Raw genomic sequence first — 22,800 nt, 5'->3', positions numbered from 1 at the left:
AGAGAGATGTACACTGTGGAGAGAGTCCAACAAAGGGCCACAAAGATGACTAAGTGACTGGAGCATCTCTATGAGGAAAGGCTGAGCGAGCTGGGACAGTTCAGCCTGGAGAAGGCGGCTCAGGGGGGATCTCTAGGTAAGGCTCTTGACTATCATGACACAGAGCCCTGTGGATGCTAAGTCTTTACATGGGTTCAAAGGATGATTGGACAAATTCATACAATAAATCCTCTGAGGATTATTATATACAAAAAAATTTGCTTGGCTTAAAGCGCAAGTCAAAAAGCTTCACTCCGTACTTGTCTTATTCTGCTAAGGTCACGGATCTTTGCTCTTTCTCCAGCGATTGTTACACCGTCCCAGCCACGTAGTGGCAGGAAAACACTCCTACCCACTATACCAGAAGACTGCATCATAAAAGGAATTTATGATAAGAAATAAAACTAAACACTATCTTAGTTCAGCAGCACATTTTGTGTCCAAATTTTCACGCTGAAATCTTCAATACTAGATGATAACCCCTAAGACTAAAAATGGTAAAAATTCTACTCATTGCATTCTTCAAATACAAGTCTGATGCAGCAGTTTATCAGCTGGAGGGAACCAGAGCAGATGATTCAACATCTTTTATTCCTACTTTACAAAATACCTTTCAAAACCCATTTTTCAAGCAGACTGTGGTTTCCCAGTTGTTGTGTCAGTCTAGCCAGATTTTACCTCTAACCTTTCAGGAAAACTCTACAACTCCCGATGTACACATTACCTCTGTACTTACCTGCAGGTTTTACCTCTGAAAAAAAGGTTCCAACTTTTTTCCCTTCCACAATATCTGTGATGACATGACCCGAGATCTTTGGGTGGGTTCCATTCGCAATCACAACAGAGGTGCCTCCTTGGAGGGCCCACAGAGCTGCTTTCACCTACAGTGAAGGACAGAGCCAGTTCCAGGAAATTCACTTGTTATTTGAATCACCACCGTCAACAAGACTTCTTGCTCACTTTGATCTCCAGATTGATCACTTATGCTTTCAAAGAGCATTCAACACACTTCAGGAATTTCCATAATGTAGCACTGAATGAAAACATACATCTGCACTCTACCTTCCCTTCCTTAACCAGCTGCCACTTTATAAGCGTACTTCAAATTTTCCTAACAGCCTGCTTTTTTCAAGACTTCTGCAAGGGCACTTTGGTCATATGCTCTTTTTCACCATTACCTTATGTTGCAAGTTCTTCTTACTGTTTGAAGAAACCCAATTTTCTTTTTTGAAAATATTCTGTTGCCAATTTCCCTGACATTGATGAGCCATCAGTAATTGATCCACTTTAAATGGCCACGTGATATCACTTGTACTGCAGACTGCTGTTCTTGCTCAGGTCTAGCTATTACTGTATAACATTAAAATATTATTCAATACCTCTAGCTGTCTGAATTACTCCCTTAAAGTTTGATCAGCCTAAGAAAGCCTCATGGGTCTTCTTGAGATGCAGAGGTATTCTCATTGTTTATAACCCTCTGGTGAAGCGATGTTTGCTGAAGACTTACTCAGGTTTCCACACAAAGTTTTTACCTACTTTGTTCAGTTTCCTGTTCATGTTATCATAGGATTTTTTATTTATTTGCTTCTACTTTTTGCGTGGGAGTACACCTATTGTCTTAATAGTTGTTTCTTTCAGTAGGCTTTATTTGAAGGCTTTGCATTTCTTCAGTTTTGAATTATACACTTTTTATTTGGCATTCTTCCCCCTTGTTGTTATTTTGGAGGAGGGTTCTGTAAGTATAGCATTTAGGAGTCATCTTCAAAGGTCGGACGACAGCATAGTAAGCAATGTATAGAAGCAACACACATAAGATCTAAGGCAAGAAACAAGTCTGAAACAAGAACAATCTGATGTCCACAGACTGGGAACTGAAATCAATGATACTACCAGATCACCTGTGTGCTAAAGGCTGTCACGGAGGCTGGGTGAGGAGGCAGCATCATGATCAACCAGAGCTCTGAAATTTAAGGACAGTATCTTTGTAGGCATTGCCCTAACATGAAGGGCAACATGAGTTCCCTTTCTGAACTTCAGCACTGGCATACTGAAGTTTGCTTAGTCCTTCTACAGAATGTTAAGCTTACAGCAGGATTAGCTTATTAGTAAGTGTCCTTTGAAATCCCCATGTACCAATTAGTCCTAAGATTAGCCTCTTTCCACTTACCTGAGCCATCGTTTAAGGCATCACAACATGATTTCTCTAAAATTTCCCCCGCTCCAACATTTCACTGGTTCATGCCAAAATACAGAAACACAAACCCAAATCCCAGATGTTACCTGCTGAAGAGGTACTGCCTGTGGTCTCCTTCATTTCTTTTCCCGATCAAGGTATGGGTACAGCATTATCCCACCACTCTATTTAATTATGTGGCATTTATTTTACTGCAAAAGCTTCTCTGCTTCCTCACTTCTACACTTTCCTAATATGGTTCACAATTAGGTATTACAGTCCATGTTCACTGGGAGACACCACCTGTCAGATATGCCTCCCACATCAAACTCTTGACTACCACAAGACCATCAACTGCTCCATTTTTGCTCAAGTTTCATGCTGATAATCAAGATTTGTACTTTGAGCTACCATCTGTTTATTCTATTATTGATGTTAGTTTTCCAAAAATATCACCCAATTCTCAACTGTAACAAATTTTTGTTACAACAGCAGCATTGAGATTTGCCTCTATGTGACTGAGACTTTCTTAAAGACCCCAAATATCTCCAATAGCTTACTGTTTTTACAATACAAGTACTCTCTGCCCTTGGCAGCTTTCCCCTCAATACCTGGAATAGTTTAAACTATTCCAGAAGCCAGATCAAGGGAAAGTTGTTTCTAAATAAGCTCTGTACATCCTATAGTTACAAAGAAAACACTCAAATGCCTCCTCCTTCTGCCACCTTCCAGGACACGCTCTGACGCTTAACTATGCCTTACCTGATTCTTCAGAAAAGGAAATAAAACAGAAGATAACTGGTGAAGAATTTCACTTTGGTCTTTCCCTGCTTAGTCAAAACACACTTCGGTTTTTACAGACAACCTTCCAAAAGTGTCCTTAGGAAACCATCACCAATTAATACTACCATAGCACATATCCCAGCGTCATGAGATATGCTGAAGTCTCACACCACACCCAGGTTTATGCACTCACAGCAGTGAATACTGAGGGCACCCAACTGTACACAGCACTAAAAACCATCAGCCCTCCTACCTCTACTAATCTTGTACTCAAGAACTGAAGTACCTTGGTCTCCACCAATATATCCTTCAGAAGCAAGCAGCACATGTAACAACTCAGAAAGGAGACGGAGGTATCACATCAGATTCAAGTGACAGGGATTCCCAAAGTCGGTGGATTATCACATAAGAAAGAAGTGAGGACCGACACTTATTTTAATTTAAAACACCAACTTAATACAGTTCCAATTGTCACATTTTACAAAGTACTGGAATGTAATTCATTAGTTGCTCTTTTCAATTCACATGGCCTCTTGTCTGTTCCCCGGACACTACTGAGAAGAGTCTGGTTCTGTCTTCTCTACACCCTTCCTTCAGGTATTTACATACAAACCTTCTCTTCTCCGAGGTAAACAGTCCTAGCTCTCAGCCTCTCCTAGTGTGACAGATGCTCCAATTCTTTAACCACATTCATGGCTCTCTGCTGGATTCACTGTAGCATGCATGTCCTTGTACCGCAGTGTCCAGAACCAGACACAGCTCTACAGATGTGGTCTCGCTAGTGCCGAGTACTGGGAAATAATCATTTCCCTCGACCTGCTGGCTACGTTCTTTCTAATGCAACGCAGGACAGTGTTGGCCTGTTTTGCCCAAAGGGCACATTGCTGGCTCATGTTCCACTTGGTGTCTACCAGGACCCCTATGTCCTTTTCAGTGAATCTGCTTTCCAGCCAGTCAACTCCCCAGCCCATACCGGTGAATGGAGTTGTTCCTCCCTAGGGGTAGGACTTGGCATTTCCCATTATTAAACTCCACAAGGTCCCATCTGCCCATTTCTGCAGCCTGTCAAGATCCATCTGAAGAGCAGCACAACCATCTTGTCTGTCTCCTTTTCCCACATCTCCCTTTTCTTCCCAATAACAAAACAAATGTTCCGTATTTCTACCTTGGCTTCCATGCCTCCCATTCCCACCCGGGATTTGGTTCCAAATGTTACAGACTGCTGGTCTCCTGGGTAGAATATGTCAATGAGCTTTGCATCATCAGATCCTGGAGGGCTGTCAAAGAGTCCTGAAATAAAAAATAAAAATCTGTTAGTATTTTATACCCTCATCTCCAAAGCTCATCCATAGGAAAAAAAAAAAATCCGTGAGGCTGAAAAGCTGAATTCTACTTTACAGGATTGAAAACTTTCACTGAACCCTGCTTTTTGTGGGACTGAAAGCATGAAACACTTAAAAGGCAGACTTAAGAAGTATAGCTTTACCAAAAGCATAACGAGTGAGAAACCAAAACCCCACATGCTGACTAGCAGCATGCAAGCTGGGAGGCAGTGACATTTGGTTGAGGTTACAGAGGCAGTTTACAGCTTTTATACGTTCAAAATCAGGGCTTACATATACAAGCCCACAACTGAACAGGCAAAGGATTGTTCTCCTCACCAAAATCTCACATGATATTCCTGAACGATGGGTTGTACAGCAATAAACTGGGCAATTCAGAAACATGTAAACAGGGTAACTAATGAATTCTGCTAAGAAGGAACAAAACACTACAGAGACACGCTCTTATTATTTTTTTTAAAAATCTAGTATTTTATGTAACTATGTTTGGAGCTGAATGACACTCTGGTTTGCCTAACACATTAAACCTAAACTCCACCACCACACTTCCCAGCAATCCTATGTGAACAAATACTGGCATTACAAATCAGAGAGCACAAGTACAGACTATCTGTGTCCTTCCTTGATAGCTTGGGAAGGAGAGGACACGCATCTTTCCATAAACAAGATGTCACATTGAATGAAAAAGCTTGGAGGATGGGGGTGTTGGGTGTTAATTTTTTTTACATGTTGTTTTGACTATTGCTTTTATGAGTTGTTCTCAGACAGCCATTTCAACTAGAATCAACCACGAAATCCAGCTGAATGCTCAAAGAAACTGTGTTTATGGAAAGGCACCTCCTTCCTCCTCAGGGCCTACAATATGTGCCAAAGTCCAGGACCCACTCAAAGAAACCCATCTGAAGAAGATGAAAAACTATGTGACTTGGGTGATGTGGACTGCACTGATCTGAAACTGCACCCACTACCCTCCTCTCCCTAAAAAAGGAACTTCAGCATAGGTGACACTTATGTCACAGCAGCACAGCTCAGAAGACTAGAGTAGCATAAGCTAAATGTCTGGGAGACAGAAAAAGGTAGCAAGTACCAGGTATCTGGAAGGCAATGACCAGGACTTGTCACGTACCTGTAATTCACTGAAAGACAGAACCTGCTGCCAGAAGAAACAAACTATTGTAGAATAGTATTTGGCTTACACTCCTGATTCTAAACGCATAGCCTTTGTCCTGCATACTCCTCATGACTGTATTATAAACTTCTGAGAAGCTAGCAGAAGTACTATAGTACACATAGTATTCTGAGTTCTGGAACAAGTCTCAAGTTCACATGCATTCTCGCCCACCCAGATTCAACAGTCTGGCAGTCTGGTTTATGCAACAGCATCAGCATTGGGTATATGCTTCAAGGAGTTATGTTGTAATTGTCCCTGTACGAGATAAGAACTGAAGAGATCAGTAAAACCCAAATATAGGTTGGTTTGACTATCTGATGTACTTCAATAAAACAAGAAAGTGAAGAAATTACTCACAAACCTTCTACATCTGAGAGAACAATCAGGAGATCAGTCTTCATTTCTACAGCCAGTCGTGCTGCCAGACTGTCGTTATCCTTCACACTAATCACCTGCAATGCACATGCATATCGGCAGCACTGAATAGTGGGAGGAACTAGGAAATATTTGGCTGCAACACACAAAAGCAAGCTACCTCGGCACTACGAAGTCCTTCTGAGCTACTTTGTTCACACCCACTGGAAACTAGGTGGTGATCTTCGTGTGAAAGTACATACGCTTTTGGAATGCAGTAAAGCAGTATAAAAAGGACAAGCAGTGTGATCAGTACCTGCAATCTCCACCTTGGTGCCCAGTGACAGGCCAAGAGGTACTGACCCTGCTTTAAGTGGAGGTGTTGGACTAGATGACCTGCAGAAGTCCTTTCCAACTCCAACTGTTCAGTGAAAACCAAACTGTGCATGCTTGCTTTGGGCAGAGCAGACACCATCTGCCCTGCTTCTACCCCACAGCACTGTGTCATGCCAGAAACAGACAGGTCAGCATAGTCTTGCAGTACCCTCTGTCCACATTACTGATTTTGTATGTTTGTTTCCCTGCTGAATGCTTCAGAGGTCCCTGATTATGGCATTAGTGAAGTACACATTAGTGCTGTAGCATCTACAAGCAGTATCCACCCCCTTGCAATACTTTACCCACATTTACCCCCTGCAGATCACTGTTCGGCTCCGGAGGTGGAACAACAGCATCATTAGTGTTAATTATAGGGACAATATTCATTCTTAAAAGCTCATGCAATGTTCCATTTAAGTTCCGACGCTTCTGTTCATCATGGAAATCCAGGTTGGTGACTAAAATCTAAAAGGAGGAAAAAAAATAACATATACTTAGCCTACCAGCTTTCCTGAGAAGAACATAATAAACGCAGGTATCATAACAGATCAGTCATGCCCTTCAGGCCACTAAAGAAACACAAGCCACACTTAAAGGATAAAGAACACAAGTGAGAAATATTGTTTCCACAATATTTTCAGGTTTATATGCCTTAACTTCCACTGGAGCCTATAATTGCCTTTCTCAAGCTGACAGATCACAGGCTCCAGGAAGTAACCTGGAAACAAAACCAGAAGTAGAACATAGATGCTGATGATAACTACTAAGACCCTAAACACTTTGATAGACTACTCAAGACACTGCCTTTCTTGTTTTCCCTCCCAGTGTAATGTTTCTACCGTCGCAAGCAGATGGGATGCTTTGTCTCAAGATTTCTCTTCAGCTCTAGAACTCACTTGCTTTTCTGAAAGAATATGGGTCTTAAATCCATCTGCATGCAGACACCACCCCTTTTTTTTTTTGGTATTTGAAGACAAAAAAAACCCTCAATGTCTGCTCTGAAGAGGCTTTTTTTTCATTTTTACTCTGCCATTGGACATTTGAGAACTAAGCAAACTCCACCACACAAATGTTACAATCAATGCGTACACTGACTTTTTTGGCATAGGCAATTAATTCTTTTAAACTGACGGAACAATAGTTGTCTGCAGCCTTGAACAAGATTATAATCCAGCGCAACCCATAGTGATTGTTAGCTATACTGTAAACATCTTAGTGGTATCAGCTATACTGTATTACAGGAAGAAGTTCCTCCAAGTGAGACTTCATACTAGGCTCCTAAATTCATTAAAAGTGTCTGAACAAATAAGGCCTTACGGTTGATGCAATTCTGTATTCTCAGAGTCTTTTAAGATAAGCAAAGCCTGTTTAAGAGTAGTTCAATTAATACAGTTGCAGCATCCAGCACAAGTAGAATACCCAGGCTAGGGATACCATCACCCACGAGTTAGAAAGGTTTGAGGAGCAGATGGACAGCAAGTTCTGAAGTGTGGATATACACTTCTGTCAGCTTTACAGAATGTGTGGCAGTTCAGCCGCTTGTGACTTTTAAACCCTCACTTTAGATCACCAACTTTAGCTTTTGTGAAGAGACTTTAACAGACCCTGCCCCCATACACAAGAGCAGGACACACACGAACCCCAAAAAGAAAAAGCATTTGCTTCACTTTGACGACAGGTAACTCCAATTCAGAAATACTTAGCAAGGCACCCCTATATAAGTTACCATTTACACTACAATAATAAGCCCTAAAAGCAGGATGGCAATGGAAATGCAAGACTACAGTACAGACAGCAGTACATAAAACATGGAAAAAATCCAAGAACAATTCCAACACTGACTGCAGCAGCAAGTCAGTCTAGGAAAGAAGGCATCCCTTACCTGAGCAGCACAGATGCTGTACTGCGTAAACATGGCCTCATACAGAGCCATCAGTCCACTCTGGCCAGCTGCTGCACAGGCTCGGGCCTCCAAGACTGGAATAGCCTACAACAACAAAGAACAGCTGTCAGGCAGTGACTTGAGCAGGTAGTACCCAACATTCAAGGAGAAGCAGGAGTGCCCCCAGCCACTCACCATATCTTTTAGCTGACTCTGGCCTGAATGAAGCGCTTGCCTCACACTCTGAGAAAGCAAGATCTCATGACGCAACCGCTGCTTCCCAAAAGCTACAGCACCGCTGGTGACAATCATCATCTCTCGGCCCTGATTTTGCAGCATGGACACCTGTAAGTACAGAACATAAAGAGGGCCTGGAGCATGATCACTGCTAGCACGACAGTTCTGGCTGTTACAGATAACCTTATGCTCACCACTTCTTGCTGACACAATTGTTTCGCTTTATCCATGGATGTGCGAAGCAAGGCAACCATCCTCTAAGATACTCCTGCACGCCCTCCTAGCCACTTGGGAACTATGCAAAGGACTGCATGCAATCGATAGCTTCTGCTGAACTTTCTTTTCACAATACCAGTTTTTATGACAGTCATGCTTGAATTTTCAGAATACATGTTATGTGGTCACACTTCTACACCTCTCGCCCCTCCACCTCCATTGCTACAGATAAGGGAAGATAAGATATGAAAAAAGCTGTAAAGTAGCAGCTGTACCTTCCACCAATGTTTTTATCCACCGTCCATTCCCAAAGCTGACATTATACAGTAACTTTATATTCTAGAAGTGAAGAAGGTAACTCTGACAGTACAGCTTTTAATTACTTCTTCCTTACACACACCTAGCCAGATTCCTTTCAGAGCTCTAAAGCTAAATGTCTTACACGAATTTCATTCATTATGTTAACTTTACTTCCCAGAGAAGACATACCCAATCCCCCCCAAAGTCGTAATTTAATTTTAGAGAACCAATCTATGAGTTGATCCCATCAGTTTTTCCTACAAGTAACGAGGTTTCAAGCTTTCTCCTGGAGGAAATCTGCAAACGCTCAGGTAATCAAGAAGGGTCTATTCTTTCTGCAGTCTTCACAAACTTCAGTGCCACCTTCCCAGTAGGTCCAACTAATGCCCCAGTCATATCTTACCTATTGCATAAGAATCTCACTGTGCAAATCTCTCCCTTTATACTGGGTCTGGCTGAGACAGAGTTAACTTTCTTCACAGGTGCCCATATGGTGCTGTGTTTTGGATTTCAGGACTAAAACAGTGTTGATAACGTTCCAATGTTTTGCGTATTGCTAAAGAGTGCTTGCACAGCATCAAAGCCTTCTCTTTTTCTCATGCTGAGCAGTACTTGCACAGCACCAAGGCTTTCTTTTTCCCACTATGTCCCATCGCAGCAGGTAGGCTAGGGGCCGGGCGAGAACTTTGGAGAGGACGCATTTGGGATAGCTGCCACGAACTGGCCAAAGGGACATTCCATACCACACTCAGTAATAAAACTGGGGTAGCAGAATAGGAAAGGGCAGGGGACTGTCTTCCAAGGTGGCCGTCACTCGGGGACTAGCTGGGCACTGGTCTGCTTGTGTGAGGTAGTGAGCGATTGCCTCAGCATCACTTGTTTCTTTTCCCTTTTCCTTCACTTATTAAACTGTCTTTATTTCAACCCATGAGTTTTCTTACTTTTGCTCTTCCTATTTTCTTCCCAATGATAAAAGGGAAAGGCAAACACGTTGCTTTAAAGGGCCATCACTGTTTTATGCATTTTTCCTACAGTCTTCTGTGCCACCCAACAATCACCAAGTACGTGAATTAAAACAAACATTCCACTTCAGTCACAGAATTACCTGCTCTACAATAGATGCCAGCCTCCCAAGGGCCAAGCCACACTCATCCCCTCGGGTCACAACAGCACTACCCAGCTTCACTACAATCCGCTTGGCATGCTTCAGCTCACTGCGGTGGGCAAACGATTTTCCATGTGCACGGCTGAGGGGCATGGTGATAAAAGGGATGTTGCTCCAACGACGGATGGATTCATTCCTTAATCTTTGGCTACGGCAAGGGAGATCTGTGGTTAAAGAAAGAAAGAAAGAGATTGCAGTTTTAAGTGCTTCATTCAGATTTTAAGCCTTTAAAGTCACGTAACATTTCCTCCCTTTCCAAGGCTAAAGCTCACAACACACACTTCTCCGTGACTGGGAATGAGAAGCTAGCTTTCAAGTCACCAAAATAAAGTGAGAACCAATAAGATCTGAGCAGCACTACCCAGCCCTACGGTATATAAGGCAATAGCCCATGTGCCACAGAGCTTCGACTCCAGGAACCTAGAAGACCAACTGAAGGACACTGCAGGAGAGCCCACAGAGCTCACATCAGAAGTACTAGTTTTAAAAACAATCATCTCCTTCACCTTGCCTCATTAGATACAGCAAGAGAGCTTTCCTGTCTGCAGCAGTGCAGAAAGCTTTACTGTTATGAAAGAAAAGAAACACAGATTTTACAACATCTCTAAGTCAGGTATTTTTGCACGTTGCTCAACTAGGGCCAGCAGAAGGGGGATGATGGACATATGAACAGCAAGTCACCTTCCGACAGGATAAATAGGTGTTGGAGGGAGCATTACTCAGGTAAGATACAAGATACATAAAGCTGACACCTCACCCAAGTCAATGAACTAGGGAACATTTCTCAGCACAATCTTTGTTTTCAAAATGCCTGCAAAGGACAGACCACTATCAGCACAGCAGATTAAAGAGAACAGTGACTATTAAAGGACAATCACAAGGAAGAGTCTAGATCCTTTCTAATTGATAAAGAGGTTGACCCAAACACAGCTATTTACAGGGCACCTATGTATTTACACTCACGTTTCCTGCAAGCACCTTTCCACTTTTATCTAATCCGAATAAATTTGAGCTTCCCACCTTGCTTTACTCAAGACATCCGTGGGCTGAAAATGCAGATGGGGGAACAGGCATAATCAGATCTTGTTTTCCAGGAATGTATGAGGTTGAAATAAAGAACTTTTACAGTAGCAGTACTTTCACAACTGATTTTTTGGCTCGAAATGTATGTCAGAATGAAAAATACACCCTCTCAGACATCCAGCTGAATATTATTGAGTTAAGGGAGACAGTACCATTAAGAAAGTAGAGCTTGAACTGCAGCCCACTCCAGAGGTTGTAAGTTTTGAGTGATGTTAATGAGGTGATTTTCCTTTCAACACAGGAAAGAGCACAGGCGTGCCCAGACACATACTGACCAACGTTATTAGAACCGTATGCTTTCGCTCATACATACACAAACGGGAGATGGCTGCCATGGCACGTGGCGACAACACAAAGCACCATCCAGGGGAACGGACAAGAGGGCTCAGAGCAGCTCGACACAACATTCTGAGATGCCTTCTGCAAATCAAGGATATCTGTAGGAAGGGAGGAGGGGGGAAAACTGGTTAAGCATGAACGAATTTCCATCCATGTTTCTCTCCTCACCCACCCCTCCTCTTTGTCCTCACAGTCTTAATGCAATTTCCTTGCGCAAGAGACAGACAGCCCACTCTCTCCATTTTGCAGAATTCTCAGACTGTGACTTAGAAGAACTGAAGGCCCTTGTCCCCTGCCTGCTGGCAGAAGATCATTATCAAAGATCAAGAACAAAACATGGTTCCCCAAGAAGGAAAAAGACTATTAGTGAGTGTACCTACAATGGAGAAAAGTCATAACTTTGTCCACAAAGAAACCTGGAAGGAAAAAAAAATGTGGAGAGGTGGTATCATCCAGACTTCTCTGTACACCCCACAACAGAGCATCTACTATAGAATCATAGAATCGTTTTGGTTGGAAAAGACCTTTAAGATTATTGAGTCCAACCGTTAATCTAGCACTGCCAAGTCCACCACTAACCCATGTCCCTCAGCACCACAGCTACTGTCTTTTAAATCCCTCCAGGGATGGGGACTCCACCACTGCCCTGGGCAGCCTGTGCCAGTGCTTGATAACCCCTTCCATGAAGACATTTTTCCCGGTATCTAATCTAAACCTCCCCTGGCTCAACTTGAGGCTGTTTCCTCTTGTCCTATCGCTTGTTACCTGCGAGAAGGGACTAACACCCTTCTCGCTACAACCTCCTTTCAGGTACTTGTAGACAGCAGTAAGATCTCCCTTCAGCCTCCTTTCCTCTAGGCTAAACCACCCCAGTTCCCTCAGCTGCTCCTCATCCGACTTGTATTCCAGACCCTCCACCAGCTTCGCTACCCTTCTCTGGACTCACTCCAGCACCTCAAGGTCTTTCTTGTAGCGAGGGGCCCAAAACTGAACACAGGATTCAAGATGTGGCCTCACCAGTGCTGAGTACAAAGGGACAATCACTTCCCTTGCTCTGCTGGCCACGCTATTGCTGATGCAGGCTAGGATGCTGTTGGTCGCCTGGGCACACTACTATACTGCTCCTGAGTCTTAGCCCTGTTCAATACAGAAGATATGACAATTCACTTTTCCCTGAGCACTACCAAATGACAAGATGTTAACCATGATTACAAGTAAGGACACCAATTTCCAAGGTATTTGACATTAGTTTCCCTTGACTGAACTTGTGAACACTCGGGATTCTTGTAACTCAAAATCCACTAGTGCAAGTACCTAGCAAACAAGGGATACACAATTAGCAATTTCCTATGCCAGGTCTAGTTGACATAATGCATCTAGTGTCACAAACAAAACAAAGGACATCGACAAGAATCCAGTTCTCCCTTAGGCCATGAAATCTCCCCTTCCCCTTGTACAAAATTTTGCTTCCTTTACATGCTTTCAATCCATCCCTCTGCACCACTGGAACAGAGCAAACAACATTGCACAAGCTGTGGTAGGGAGAAGGTTCTGGAGAGCTCATAATAACTGCGTTGGAAGACTGCTATTACAAATGCCATGACAATTACAGCACCTGGCAGTTCTGGCATACGTGTACGTGAACACTTAAAGTTGCTTCATTACCCTGCATCAGTGTATTGTTATTATACCTCATTATGATCCTTACCAAAATATACACCTCTACATAAGACAGGGCAGCCACCAGCAGATAATGCTTCTCCTGTTCGTCTAGTAAAGATTACATAGCATGGCATTTCAACAATATTAATCTGCAACGTCCCTCCAGTTCTGTATTCCATCTGAAATGCCAGTCTTGGCCACTGCCAGGATGAGGCAGACAAAGGACTCAGAGCAGATGATACAACTGAGCAAGCAGTCCAAGTTTTCTTCTCATAACAGGGCAAGCTTAAAGGAGGTGGTGAGCAGTACTGACTAGACATTCCCTCTTTGAACTCTCACCAGGCACCTCATGCTCCTGCCTCTGGGGGCACAGCAATTCCCACAGTTCATATGTCTGGCTGTTTGACCCTTCCACCTTGAAGTTCACCCTGGCACCTACTGTCAGCCATCATCTTCCCAGTAGGGTCTTTGCTGTGTGTCAGAGGGATGCTCAAAGTCCAGCAGCTCCTGACAACCTGAACTGGCAAACTGCAGGCCCTTTATCCAGAACCCCTTCCACCACGATTATCCTGAGTGGAACTGCCTGTTCTTCTTCAGCTCCCTTCAGAGATTGTCTCCCTTAGGGAACAGAACCAGGCCTGAGGTTTCAACCCCAGACATTCCCTGTTACAACCTCTCCTCTCAGGCTTTGACTCCCACACTGCAGTAATACTCCTCACCTGGTGTTGCACTGTCACTAGAGCACAGACCCATAACAGCTGGATCAAACTGTGCTGCCTCCTTGGTTGCTCCCACTGATCTGCCAGAGAACCACCTCGCATTCTCACTGCAGGGCTAAGGTTGCAACTAAGAGCAACCTTGTCCTTCTGGAAGACTGCCTCCTGTCTCCCTTTGCCAGAGGCAACTTTGCTAAGAGCGAGCAGACAATGCAGAGTGAGAAGCAGCAGACAGTGTGGATCTTTGGAAGGACCTTTTGAAAAACTTCTTTACGGTGAGGGTGACCGAACACTGGCACAGGCTGCCCAGAGAGGTTGTGGAGTCTCCTTCTCTGGAGACATTCAAAACCCGCCTGGACGCGTTCCTGTGTGATATGGTCTAGGCAATCCTGCCCCGGCAGGGGGATTGGACTAGATGATCTTTCGAGGTCCCTTCCAATCCCTAACATTCTGTGATTCTGTGAAAACGATTAGAAAGAAACAGCACATTTTTGAAGCTAGCTTGTGGGAAAAGGCAAGGAGACTCAGTTAACAAGAAGACAGAAACGGAAATATTAAAGCAGAAGCAGACATTAAATTTTAAAACAGCAGCAGCTTTTCATCAAGAAAAGAAGAAGAGAGATGTGAAATGGGAATGATGCTGCCAGAAAGCACAGACAGAGCACAGGGCACGCTGTAAATCACAAGCTTTCTTTCAGGCTAGTCCGAGGCTGCAGAACAACTCCTTTCTCTCACTCAATCAAGGATTTAAAGTTAATTTCAATCTTCATTTTCCATTCCACTCCCATTTCCATACCTGGAATAGTTCTGGTCCTCAGTAACAAACCAAAAAAAGGTACATAATTAAAAAAAAATAAATAAAACCTTCTTCCTTACTTGGAGGGGACGGAGCAATAAAAAGAAATGCAAAATGCATTATTCAGGTATTTCTCCAAGTCTCCAGCAACAGCCTAAAAAAAATTTTTTTTTCGTTACCAGGAAAACTTACTCCTTCCAAACCAGTCTCCAAACCTGACTTTTAAAAATATCCTCCTCCCATCATCTCTTTAAGTAATAAAAATTACCCTTATATTATCGCTCACAGAAAGCAATGCTATTGGCTAATTTTCATGAATTTATTGTCTTCAGAACAGCTGTTAAGTAGCACAGTACAGTTAGATTCTGTTCCAGATCAGTGTACAGAGACTTAGTCACCTTCCCAAGGTTCCAACTCCTAAAACTTGTGCCTTTACCAACCACAGTCTGTAACACTGATTTTTCAGTCTGTTGGCTGCAGCCCCATGGGATCTCCACAACTATTTGCAGTGAGCCGATAAAATAAAACTAAATAAACTTTTTTCACAGTTTTATATATAAAGGCCAATATCTCAACTAAGTGTTAGGACATTCCACGAACGAAAAAAAATCTGGAAGCCAAACTCCTATAGGAAGAGCTATACTGTACTGCACTTAAGCAGAGATAAGCCAAGTACCAAGGAAACGCAGGCGATTTTAATGAAGTCAGTCTCCACCGTAACACAAGTAAGTCCTCTGTAACATCCAAGGGGTTTTGTTATTTCAACAGCTTTGTTACCTTACCAACTACAACTTTTGTAAGGAAACAAAATAAAAACCTGCAGTTCCTAGTGCCAGCTCAAACCCAAGAAACCTTCCCCGGGGGAAGCCAGTCCAGAAGAACGGACCAAAACGAGGAAAAGCTTCAAACAAACTGTCGTTAGAACAGCTCGCAGCTTCGCCCGGGCTCCACAGCAGCCACACGCACACAGCAGCCAGCCCAAAGCCACGCGTCCCACGGACCCTCCCTGCCGGGGCTCCGCGGCAGCAGCACGGCGCGGCCACGGCAGCCGGCGGAGCACAGCCCCGCCACCGCCCTGCCGGACCCGCCGGCACCCTCAATCCGAGCGGCCCCACGGCAGCAGCTGCGGGAGCCCGGCGTCGCTCCGCCTCGTTACACCGCGTCTCCAACGGGCCGGGCAGCACCGGGCAGCGCGGCAGCAGCACCAGCGGCAGGGCCGGGCCGCCCGCCCGAGCGGCAGAGCACCCACCGGCGCCTCGCCCCGCCCGAGCACTTCGGTCCGCCCGCGCTCCCGTACCTGAGCCCTCCTGCTGGCACCGCCACACGCGCTCCTCGGAGGGGCAGCACCCGCGGGAAGCCGGGACACGGGGGAGGCCACGCTCCGCGGAGGCAGCCGGCGGCAGGCCCGGGCGGAGCGGCAGGGCCGGGCGGAGCGGCAGGCCCCGCCCGCCCGTCAGAGCAGCCCCAGCTGCGCGGCCCCGAGGCCAATGGCTGCGGCGGCCCCCCCGCGCCGCCCGCCCCGTCCCGCCCCGCAGCACGCACACCTTCCCCGGCAGATGATGTAACTCTGCTCCACGTTGCAGCACAAAATCCAGCGCGTTCCAGGCATTAACAACTGTTTTCTGTCTAGTCCCAGACTAGCCCAGACAGCCCCGCCGCAGCACAGGCGGCCCCGCCATCCCCACGCCCAGCTCCCCTGACCTCGGTTCTCCCGGCTCTCCGGTGTGTGCCGGCTGATGCAGACAGTAGCTGAAAGGGATCTGCAGGCAAACTGCTGAGAGCGGCTTTACCTCCTTCGGCCCTTCACCTCCTTTGTTTTCTCCACTGTAGCCCAAACCCCTCCACAGGGGCAGGACTGCTGGCTTTGCTCTTCACTTCTCTCCCACATCCCATTCGCATTCATTTCTAAATTAAGAGACTCATAGAGTCATTTAGGTTGGAAAAGACCTTTAAAGATCCTCGAGTCCAACCATTAACCCAGCACTGCCAAGGCCACCACTAACCCATGGCCCTTAGCACCACAGCTACTGTCTTTTAAATCCCCCCAGGGATGGTGACTCCACCACTGCCCTGGGCAGCCTGTTCCAGTGCTTGACAACCATTTCGGTGAAGACATTTTCCCTAATATCCAACCTAAACCTCCCCCAGCACAACTTGAGGCCGTTTCCTCTCGTCCTGTCACTTGTTACCTGCGAGAAGAGACCGACCCCCCCTCGCTACACCCTCCTTTCAGGCAGTTGTAGAGAGTGAGAAGGTCTCCCCTCAGCCTCCTTTTCTCCAGGCTAAACACCCCCAGGTCCCTCAGCTGCTCCTCATCACACTTGTGCTCCAGACCCTTCACCAGCCCCGTTGCCCTTCTCTGGACTCGCTCCAGCACCTCAAGGTCTTTCTTGCAGTGAGGGGCCCAAAACTGCCCCCAGGATTTGAGGTGCGGCCTCACCAGTGCCGAGTACAGGGGAATGATCCCTGCCCTAGTCCTGCTGCCCACACTATTGCTGATGCAAGCCAGGATGCTGGTGGCCTTCTAGGCCACCTGGGCACACTGCTGGCTCATATTCAGCCGCCATCGACCAACACCTCCAGGTCCTTTTCCACCAGGCACTTTCCAGCCACTCTCCCCCAGCCTGTAGCGGTGCGGAGGGTTGTTGTGCCCCAAGAGCAGGACCCGACACTTGGCCTTGTTGAACCTCACACAGTGGCCTCGGCCCATCGATCCAGCCTGTCCAGACCCCTCTGCAGAGCCTTCCTACCCTCAACCAGATCAACACTCCCACCCAGCTCAGTGTCATCTGCAAGAACTCTTTATCACCGCAATCAGTAGAAACCATAAATCTACAGTTTCTCATCTTGAAAGACACTTCAAAATTCATAGCAGTTCCCCAGTTCAACTCAGATACTAGTTATACTGTCTATACCTGTTTTACCACTGTTATAGTCCTATTTTCTTATTAGAATTCAAACAAATTCCAACAGCACTAATTCTCATGTTGTTGCAGGACAGTATTTGTTGTGGGTTTTTTTTGGTGGGATATTTTTGTTTGTTTGGGGGGTTGTTTATTTTGTGGTTTAGTTTTTAAATCTAATGCATCACCTTCTGGGATCAGGAAACAATCTTCTCTGAAATTCAGTCTCACGACTGTGGAGAAAACCTTATGAAGAGTGAACAATATTCAAGTGGTAGGGGAAGGGTTCAAGACACTTGCAAAAACCTCAGTGTCTCAAGAATTAATAGAAGACCCAACTCACGATTATCTGACATTAAGACTTCACTATCTCCACACGAGGGAAAAAAAAACAACCCCCAAAAAAACCCAAAATAAATACAAGGTCATCACTTTGTGAGAACACTATCTGGAGATCTCCACTTTGCCAGAAGGGGAATTTGTTTTAATCTTCACAATGCACATAAGCCCTGCTCTCCTCTCCTCTGCACTCCAATTATTAGCAAAGATAAACCTGATGTGTACAATTGCAGAATAAAGACAACGCCAACACCAGAATGTTGGTCACTCACTCACAAAAGAGACAGAACAGCAATTAAGGATATATCACAGCAGCTGATTTTTATGTTAAGCCAAGCCTTCATATTGATTTTTGAACAGCCAACAAGAAATAGGAATGCCCTCATTTTAGGCTCACCTGGCCAGTTTTTAGGACATGCAACTTCTTTGAACTGTGCTTCCAAATAAAAAACAACAGGTTCTCCTCAACAGCAGCAGATACTGAGGAGCTGCTTTCCTTTTTCAGACACTGAAAGAGAGGAAAAATTGGTAAGAGAGAACTAAGAGAAACTAAATTCGTACTTTCATTTGCCACATAAAACCAGTAGTTTTTATAGAAGGATGCTTGTTAGTGGCAAGGAATCCTAGGTTTCCTACCTGGTCAGCAGTTATTTACCTCAGTGTACAGCAAGCATAGTAGGAAGCGAGCGATGGAAAACCGGTTTCAGATAGTTAAGGGTAGTGAACATCTTTAGTAATCTTAAAGAGTTCCATCTTCAAAAAAGGCATGGAACCATCCTGATGGTATTAACAATCTGTGTAGGCAGACATGCTACAGTCCACCTTCAGTCCTAGACACAACTGCAACAAACAGGTGTATCTCTGTGCAGAGACTTTTTTTCCTTCACCTAATTAAAAAAAAAACCTTTAAAAAAATCACACAGAGCAGCTGCTTTAATTAAGATTATTAAGGAACATAAGGACACGGGTGAACTGAATCAAGCTCTAGACCTCACTAAGAAACCTCAAGATAGGGTTAGTTATCATCTTTCAAGCATTTCCTTCCTTCTAACATCATCTCTCTACTCTTGCCTGCTTCCTTCTACCACCTGTTTTCAGTACTGAGCAGAAAAACATCAGGTTCCGTGAGCTGTTAAGGACAAAGATGACAGAACCAGCATCCCAGTTCTGTTCCAGTTTCCCTACAGCCATCAAAGGAAGGTTATACAAGTGCCAAAGATCATTCAGGAAAAGCAATGGAGGCTGAGTAAAAATTTTGTAATAGCTATGGTTAGTAGAGTGACAATAGTGCCATTAGGCAACAAGATGCAGATCAAGTATCTGGACACATGTTCATATCCAGGACAAACTGCAGCCAGGGAAATGCAAGGATAGAACGGAAAGCAGTCTGAAAAATGTAGAGTGAAGTCAGTGCTCTTGTTTAATATTTCAGGAGAAAGACTTCTACATTTAGTGCCCTGGGTGTCAGCCTCCCTTCCAGAACCTCTTACAGAAACTTTAGTTGCACTTCTTTGCCCTACAGAATTTTTTTTTTATTCATACACCTTCCATATGCAAAGCCCCATTGTGGAACCTCTTCCAACAACTGCCTTCTGGCAACAGTTAAGCCAGCCAGCAACAACTCCCTAAGAAAAACTAGGGAATATTCACCAACTGGAGGATTTATTTCTAAGCCCCTGTTCTATAATTTCTCCAAGAAGAGCACGACTCAAAACAGCATTCATTAGCATCTCACAGGTCAGCACTCCCTCCAGTTCCTTATTTTTAAGCCATTTGCCTTTACCTGCCTTTCCTTTTTTATTCTCTGCCCTCACAATGTGTTTCCCTCTTCTTTTGGGGTTGGGGAGAAACAAGACGGCATTCAGTTTCTATAAAGCATAAGCTGACACCCAAATCCTAATGGCAAAAATAAGAAAAAAAATAGTAGAACAGCAGTCTGTCAGATGCCCAGATAAAGTACATGGGCAGGACAAGAAAGCAATTAAAACTACCTGAATACTCTTCTGGCCTCCAGCTTTGTGTGGCTCTGGGGCTATTTACTTTCTCCATATGACTCATGATTTTACAGACTTGTAGTGTACCCACCCTCTCATTCCTCCCTCTGCTGTGATGCTCAAGTTGTCCCTAAACAATTCTAGCACCAGAAGTGCACCAGTTTTGCCACCCCTCCTGCTCAAAGCTGCAGCTCCCACCCTCTTCCAAAAAAACAGCTTGATCATGGTAATGTTCTGGCCAAAGACCAACTGACCCACCTGCCTATACAATCATGTGAGTAGTAGCACCAGCAAGAGAGAAGGACAGCAACTCCTTAGACTACACTGCCACTAGTAAATCAGTATAACATGCTCTTGCTTTCCTCACATCAAGGCTATTTCATATATACAATCATCTCCATTGCTCTTCCTCCACCTCCCTGATTATCCTTAACAGAGTACAGCATGTTACCCAAGAGAGAGTCCAGAACTGCAGAGTACTCAAGCTTGGACAAAGCAAGGATTTACACAGTGGCATGATATGGTCTTTTATTCTGCACTTCATTTCTTACCTGATAATTTCTACCATTCTATTTGCTTTTTGACTTTCGCTACACTTTGAACTGACTTTTCAGAGTATCATCCACAGTGACTCTCAGATGTTTTCTTCCCTGGATGCTGCAGAAAAACATAAAAATAGCATCGCTTTCGTATTCCTACCAATACAACACACCACAAGAGCAGCTGAAAAATTATTGAGGCTAAGCCTGAAAGATGCTCACTCTACTATTGAGTACGCTTCTTATAACAACGCTGGAAAGAGTGGCTTAGAAAAGGAAGGTAGTAAGCAAACACACACATCAGTAAAGCAGTTAACACAACAAAAATTATTCACGGACACAAATACAGAAGAGGTAACCTACTTTGTAAAGTGACTAAATATGAATACTTTACTACAGAACCGGGAAGGAGAAAACTTTATTTTAACCCTTTACAAATGGCTTCTCAGTGTCATCAAGAGCAAATCTGAGAAGAGAAAGGTAAACATTTCCAAGTACCCATCATTTTTTAGGGTACAGAGTCAGCACAGGTATAAGCATTTATGGAAGCATTTTAGTTATTTTTCATTTAAGAAAATAAAACTGTTCTTGACTTCCTAGTACAGAGACGCTTGCCAAAGGCTTTTGGAAAACTGTAAGGTTTGCTCACTAGGTCTCCTCTATCTACAGTTTTATTACTTCTTTCAGAGAGCTGTCAGGTTTCTTAAAAAAAACTCTAATCTGATCCTGTTTTATCTCCTGTGAAGAAACACTAAGCGAACAGCAGAGGCTTATCACCAGGGGCTAGGTCAAAACCTAGGTAATAACTTTTATGTATCACGCAAGTGTCAGGAGGGTTTAAATATTTTCTTCGGGCATGGAGAAATCTTGTACGTTGACACAAGAGACGAGCAAGGAAAATGAAATCTCAAGCGGGGCAACAGCTCTGCTCTCACAACGCTCCAGGAGAATGAGGCCAGCGCAGCTCCTATCAACGAGTCCAGGGCTTGCAGCGGTCCGAACCGCTATTTCACTCTGCCAATAACTCCACGCCGTAGCAACGCTCTGTAGCCGTCAAGAAAACCTGAACCCAAGCGTACAAGGCTCTGCAAAGCCGGCGAGGCCCAGAACAGGGCACCAGGGGCGGGCAGCGCCGCAGCGCCTGTACGGGCGCCACCTCCACAGGCTCAGGGCCGAGCTCGCTTCTTTTTCCCCCACGGAGTCCTCGTCCCTCTGCTGCGAGCAACACAGCAACCGCTCCCGGTCCTCCAGTGGCAGGAGAGGAACCGGCAGCAGCCGCCCTGGCGGAGCGTCGGCGGAGGGCACGGCACGGCCCGGCCCCGCGCCGCTCGCCCCTCCGCCAAGGGCGCCGCGGCTACGGGCGGCCGCGACAGCGCGCCCCGCCTCCGCGACCTGCCGAGGCGGCAGGACCAGCGACCACCCCGGCCCCCCGGCCGAGCCTCGCCGCGCCCCCGGGCGCAGCCCCGGCTCCCCCCCCTGCCCCTACAGGCGGCCGCGGCACCGGCACCGCGCACTCACCGGCCGCCTGCCGCGTGACGCCCTTCCGGGCCCGCCCCCGGAAGCGCGGTGCAGGCCGGGAGGCCGCTCAGGCTGTAGCCGGGCCGGGCCGGGCCGGGCTGCGCCGGGGCCCCAGGCGGTGAGGGCCGGCCCCGTTCTGTGTGTATCTGACACACGAGCCTGCCTTGTGTGTGACACTGTCATGCTGCTGCCTGATACTCGATTGCAACAGAGGCCATTTAAGTTCAAACAGTGGGGAAAAACACAACGTGACAAAGCAGACACTGGAATAAACTGTCACAGGAAAGGGGAGACTCTAAACCCCCAGGCGTGTGGTGCGGTATGGCTAGAACTGAACGTGCCTTACGCCAGGCTAGACCAGGTTAGGGACAAGGCGCTTCCCAGCTCCATTTCCTGCAATGAGGAAGTGTCAGAGGAGCCAAATGTGTGCTAGAAAACATGACACGTTGGAGGTTAGGGATGCGACAGAGAATCACAACAGTAAGGTGATGCATTCTTATAGCATTCCCCTGTATTTGCAGCTCATAGAATGAAAAGAATCTCTATTGACTCTGTGATTCTATATCTATGTAGTCACCTAACTGAATTATCTCAATAATGCAGAAAACAGATGCCAGATCCTTTGCATTCAAGCCATATCCTGACACACTTGGCAACGTGATGTCTGGCAAGTTTCTCCAACTAACCCTTTGTTCCATTCCATTACTGTCACCTCTAAATTAATTTCCTGGATACCACAAATTCAGGAGCATGAGAGGACACGTGACATACGCTACAAACGTGTTTTGCTAAAAGCTTTGCAAAGGTACTAGAGGCACAGTTGAGAAGCCATGTCTAAAATCAAAGCTTGTTGCTGTACTGGTAGCACCA

At 45.4% G+C, this 22,800-nt stretch overlaps 1 protein-coding gene across 8 annotated transcripts in view; it reads right to left on the bottom strand.

The window, feature by feature from the left end:
* ALDH18A1 (aldehyde dehydrogenase 18 family member A1) overlaps positions 1-18,739 on the bottom strand; it is a 33,309-nt gene extending 14,570 nt beyond the window's left edge. For 2 of the 8 annotated variants that reach the window (XR_011047948.1, XM_068398072.1), the window contains exons 1-10: positions 18,535-18,739; positions 18,277-18,387; positions 11,438-11,561; positions 9,982-10,205; positions 8,319-8,468; positions 8,124-8,228; positions 6,548-6,706; positions 5,871-5,961; positions 4,161-4,285; positions 776-920 (exon numbers count right to left, since the gene is read on the bottom strand). Coding sequence is in view for 6 of the 8 variants with exons in the window: in XM_068398072.1 (XP_068254173.1) it covers positions 776-920; positions 4,161-4,285; positions 5,871-5,961; positions 6,548-6,706; positions 8,124-8,228; positions 8,319-8,468; positions 9,982-10,205; positions 11,438-11,531 (1,093 nt within the window). In the remaining 2 variants the exon portion in view is untranslated. Of the gene's footprint in view, positions 1-775; positions 921-4,160; positions 4,286-5,870; positions 5,962-6,547; positions 6,707-8,123; positions 8,229-8,318; positions 8,469-9,981; positions 10,206-11,437; positions 11,562-15,934; positions 16,052-18,276; positions 18,388-18,534 lie in introns of those variants that run through there. The other 6 variants (XR_011047947.1, XM_068398067.1, XM_068398070.1 and 3 more) reach the window with 6 other exon arrangements.
* Between the last annotated feature and the right edge of the window lie 4,061 nt (positions 18,740-22,800).

The sequence above is a fragment of the Nyctibius grandis genome, chromosome 4 (genome assembly GCF_013368605.1).
Source record: "Nyctibius grandis isolate bNycGra1 chromosome 4, bNycGra1.pri, whole genome shotgun sequence".
Lineage (NCBI taxonomy): Eukaryota > Metazoa > Chordata > Aves > Nyctibiiformes > Nyctibiidae > Nyctibius > Nyctibius grandis.
The sequence above is the reverse complement of the archived record's forward strand: the minus strand, read 5'-3'. Positions and strand labels throughout refer to the sequence as shown.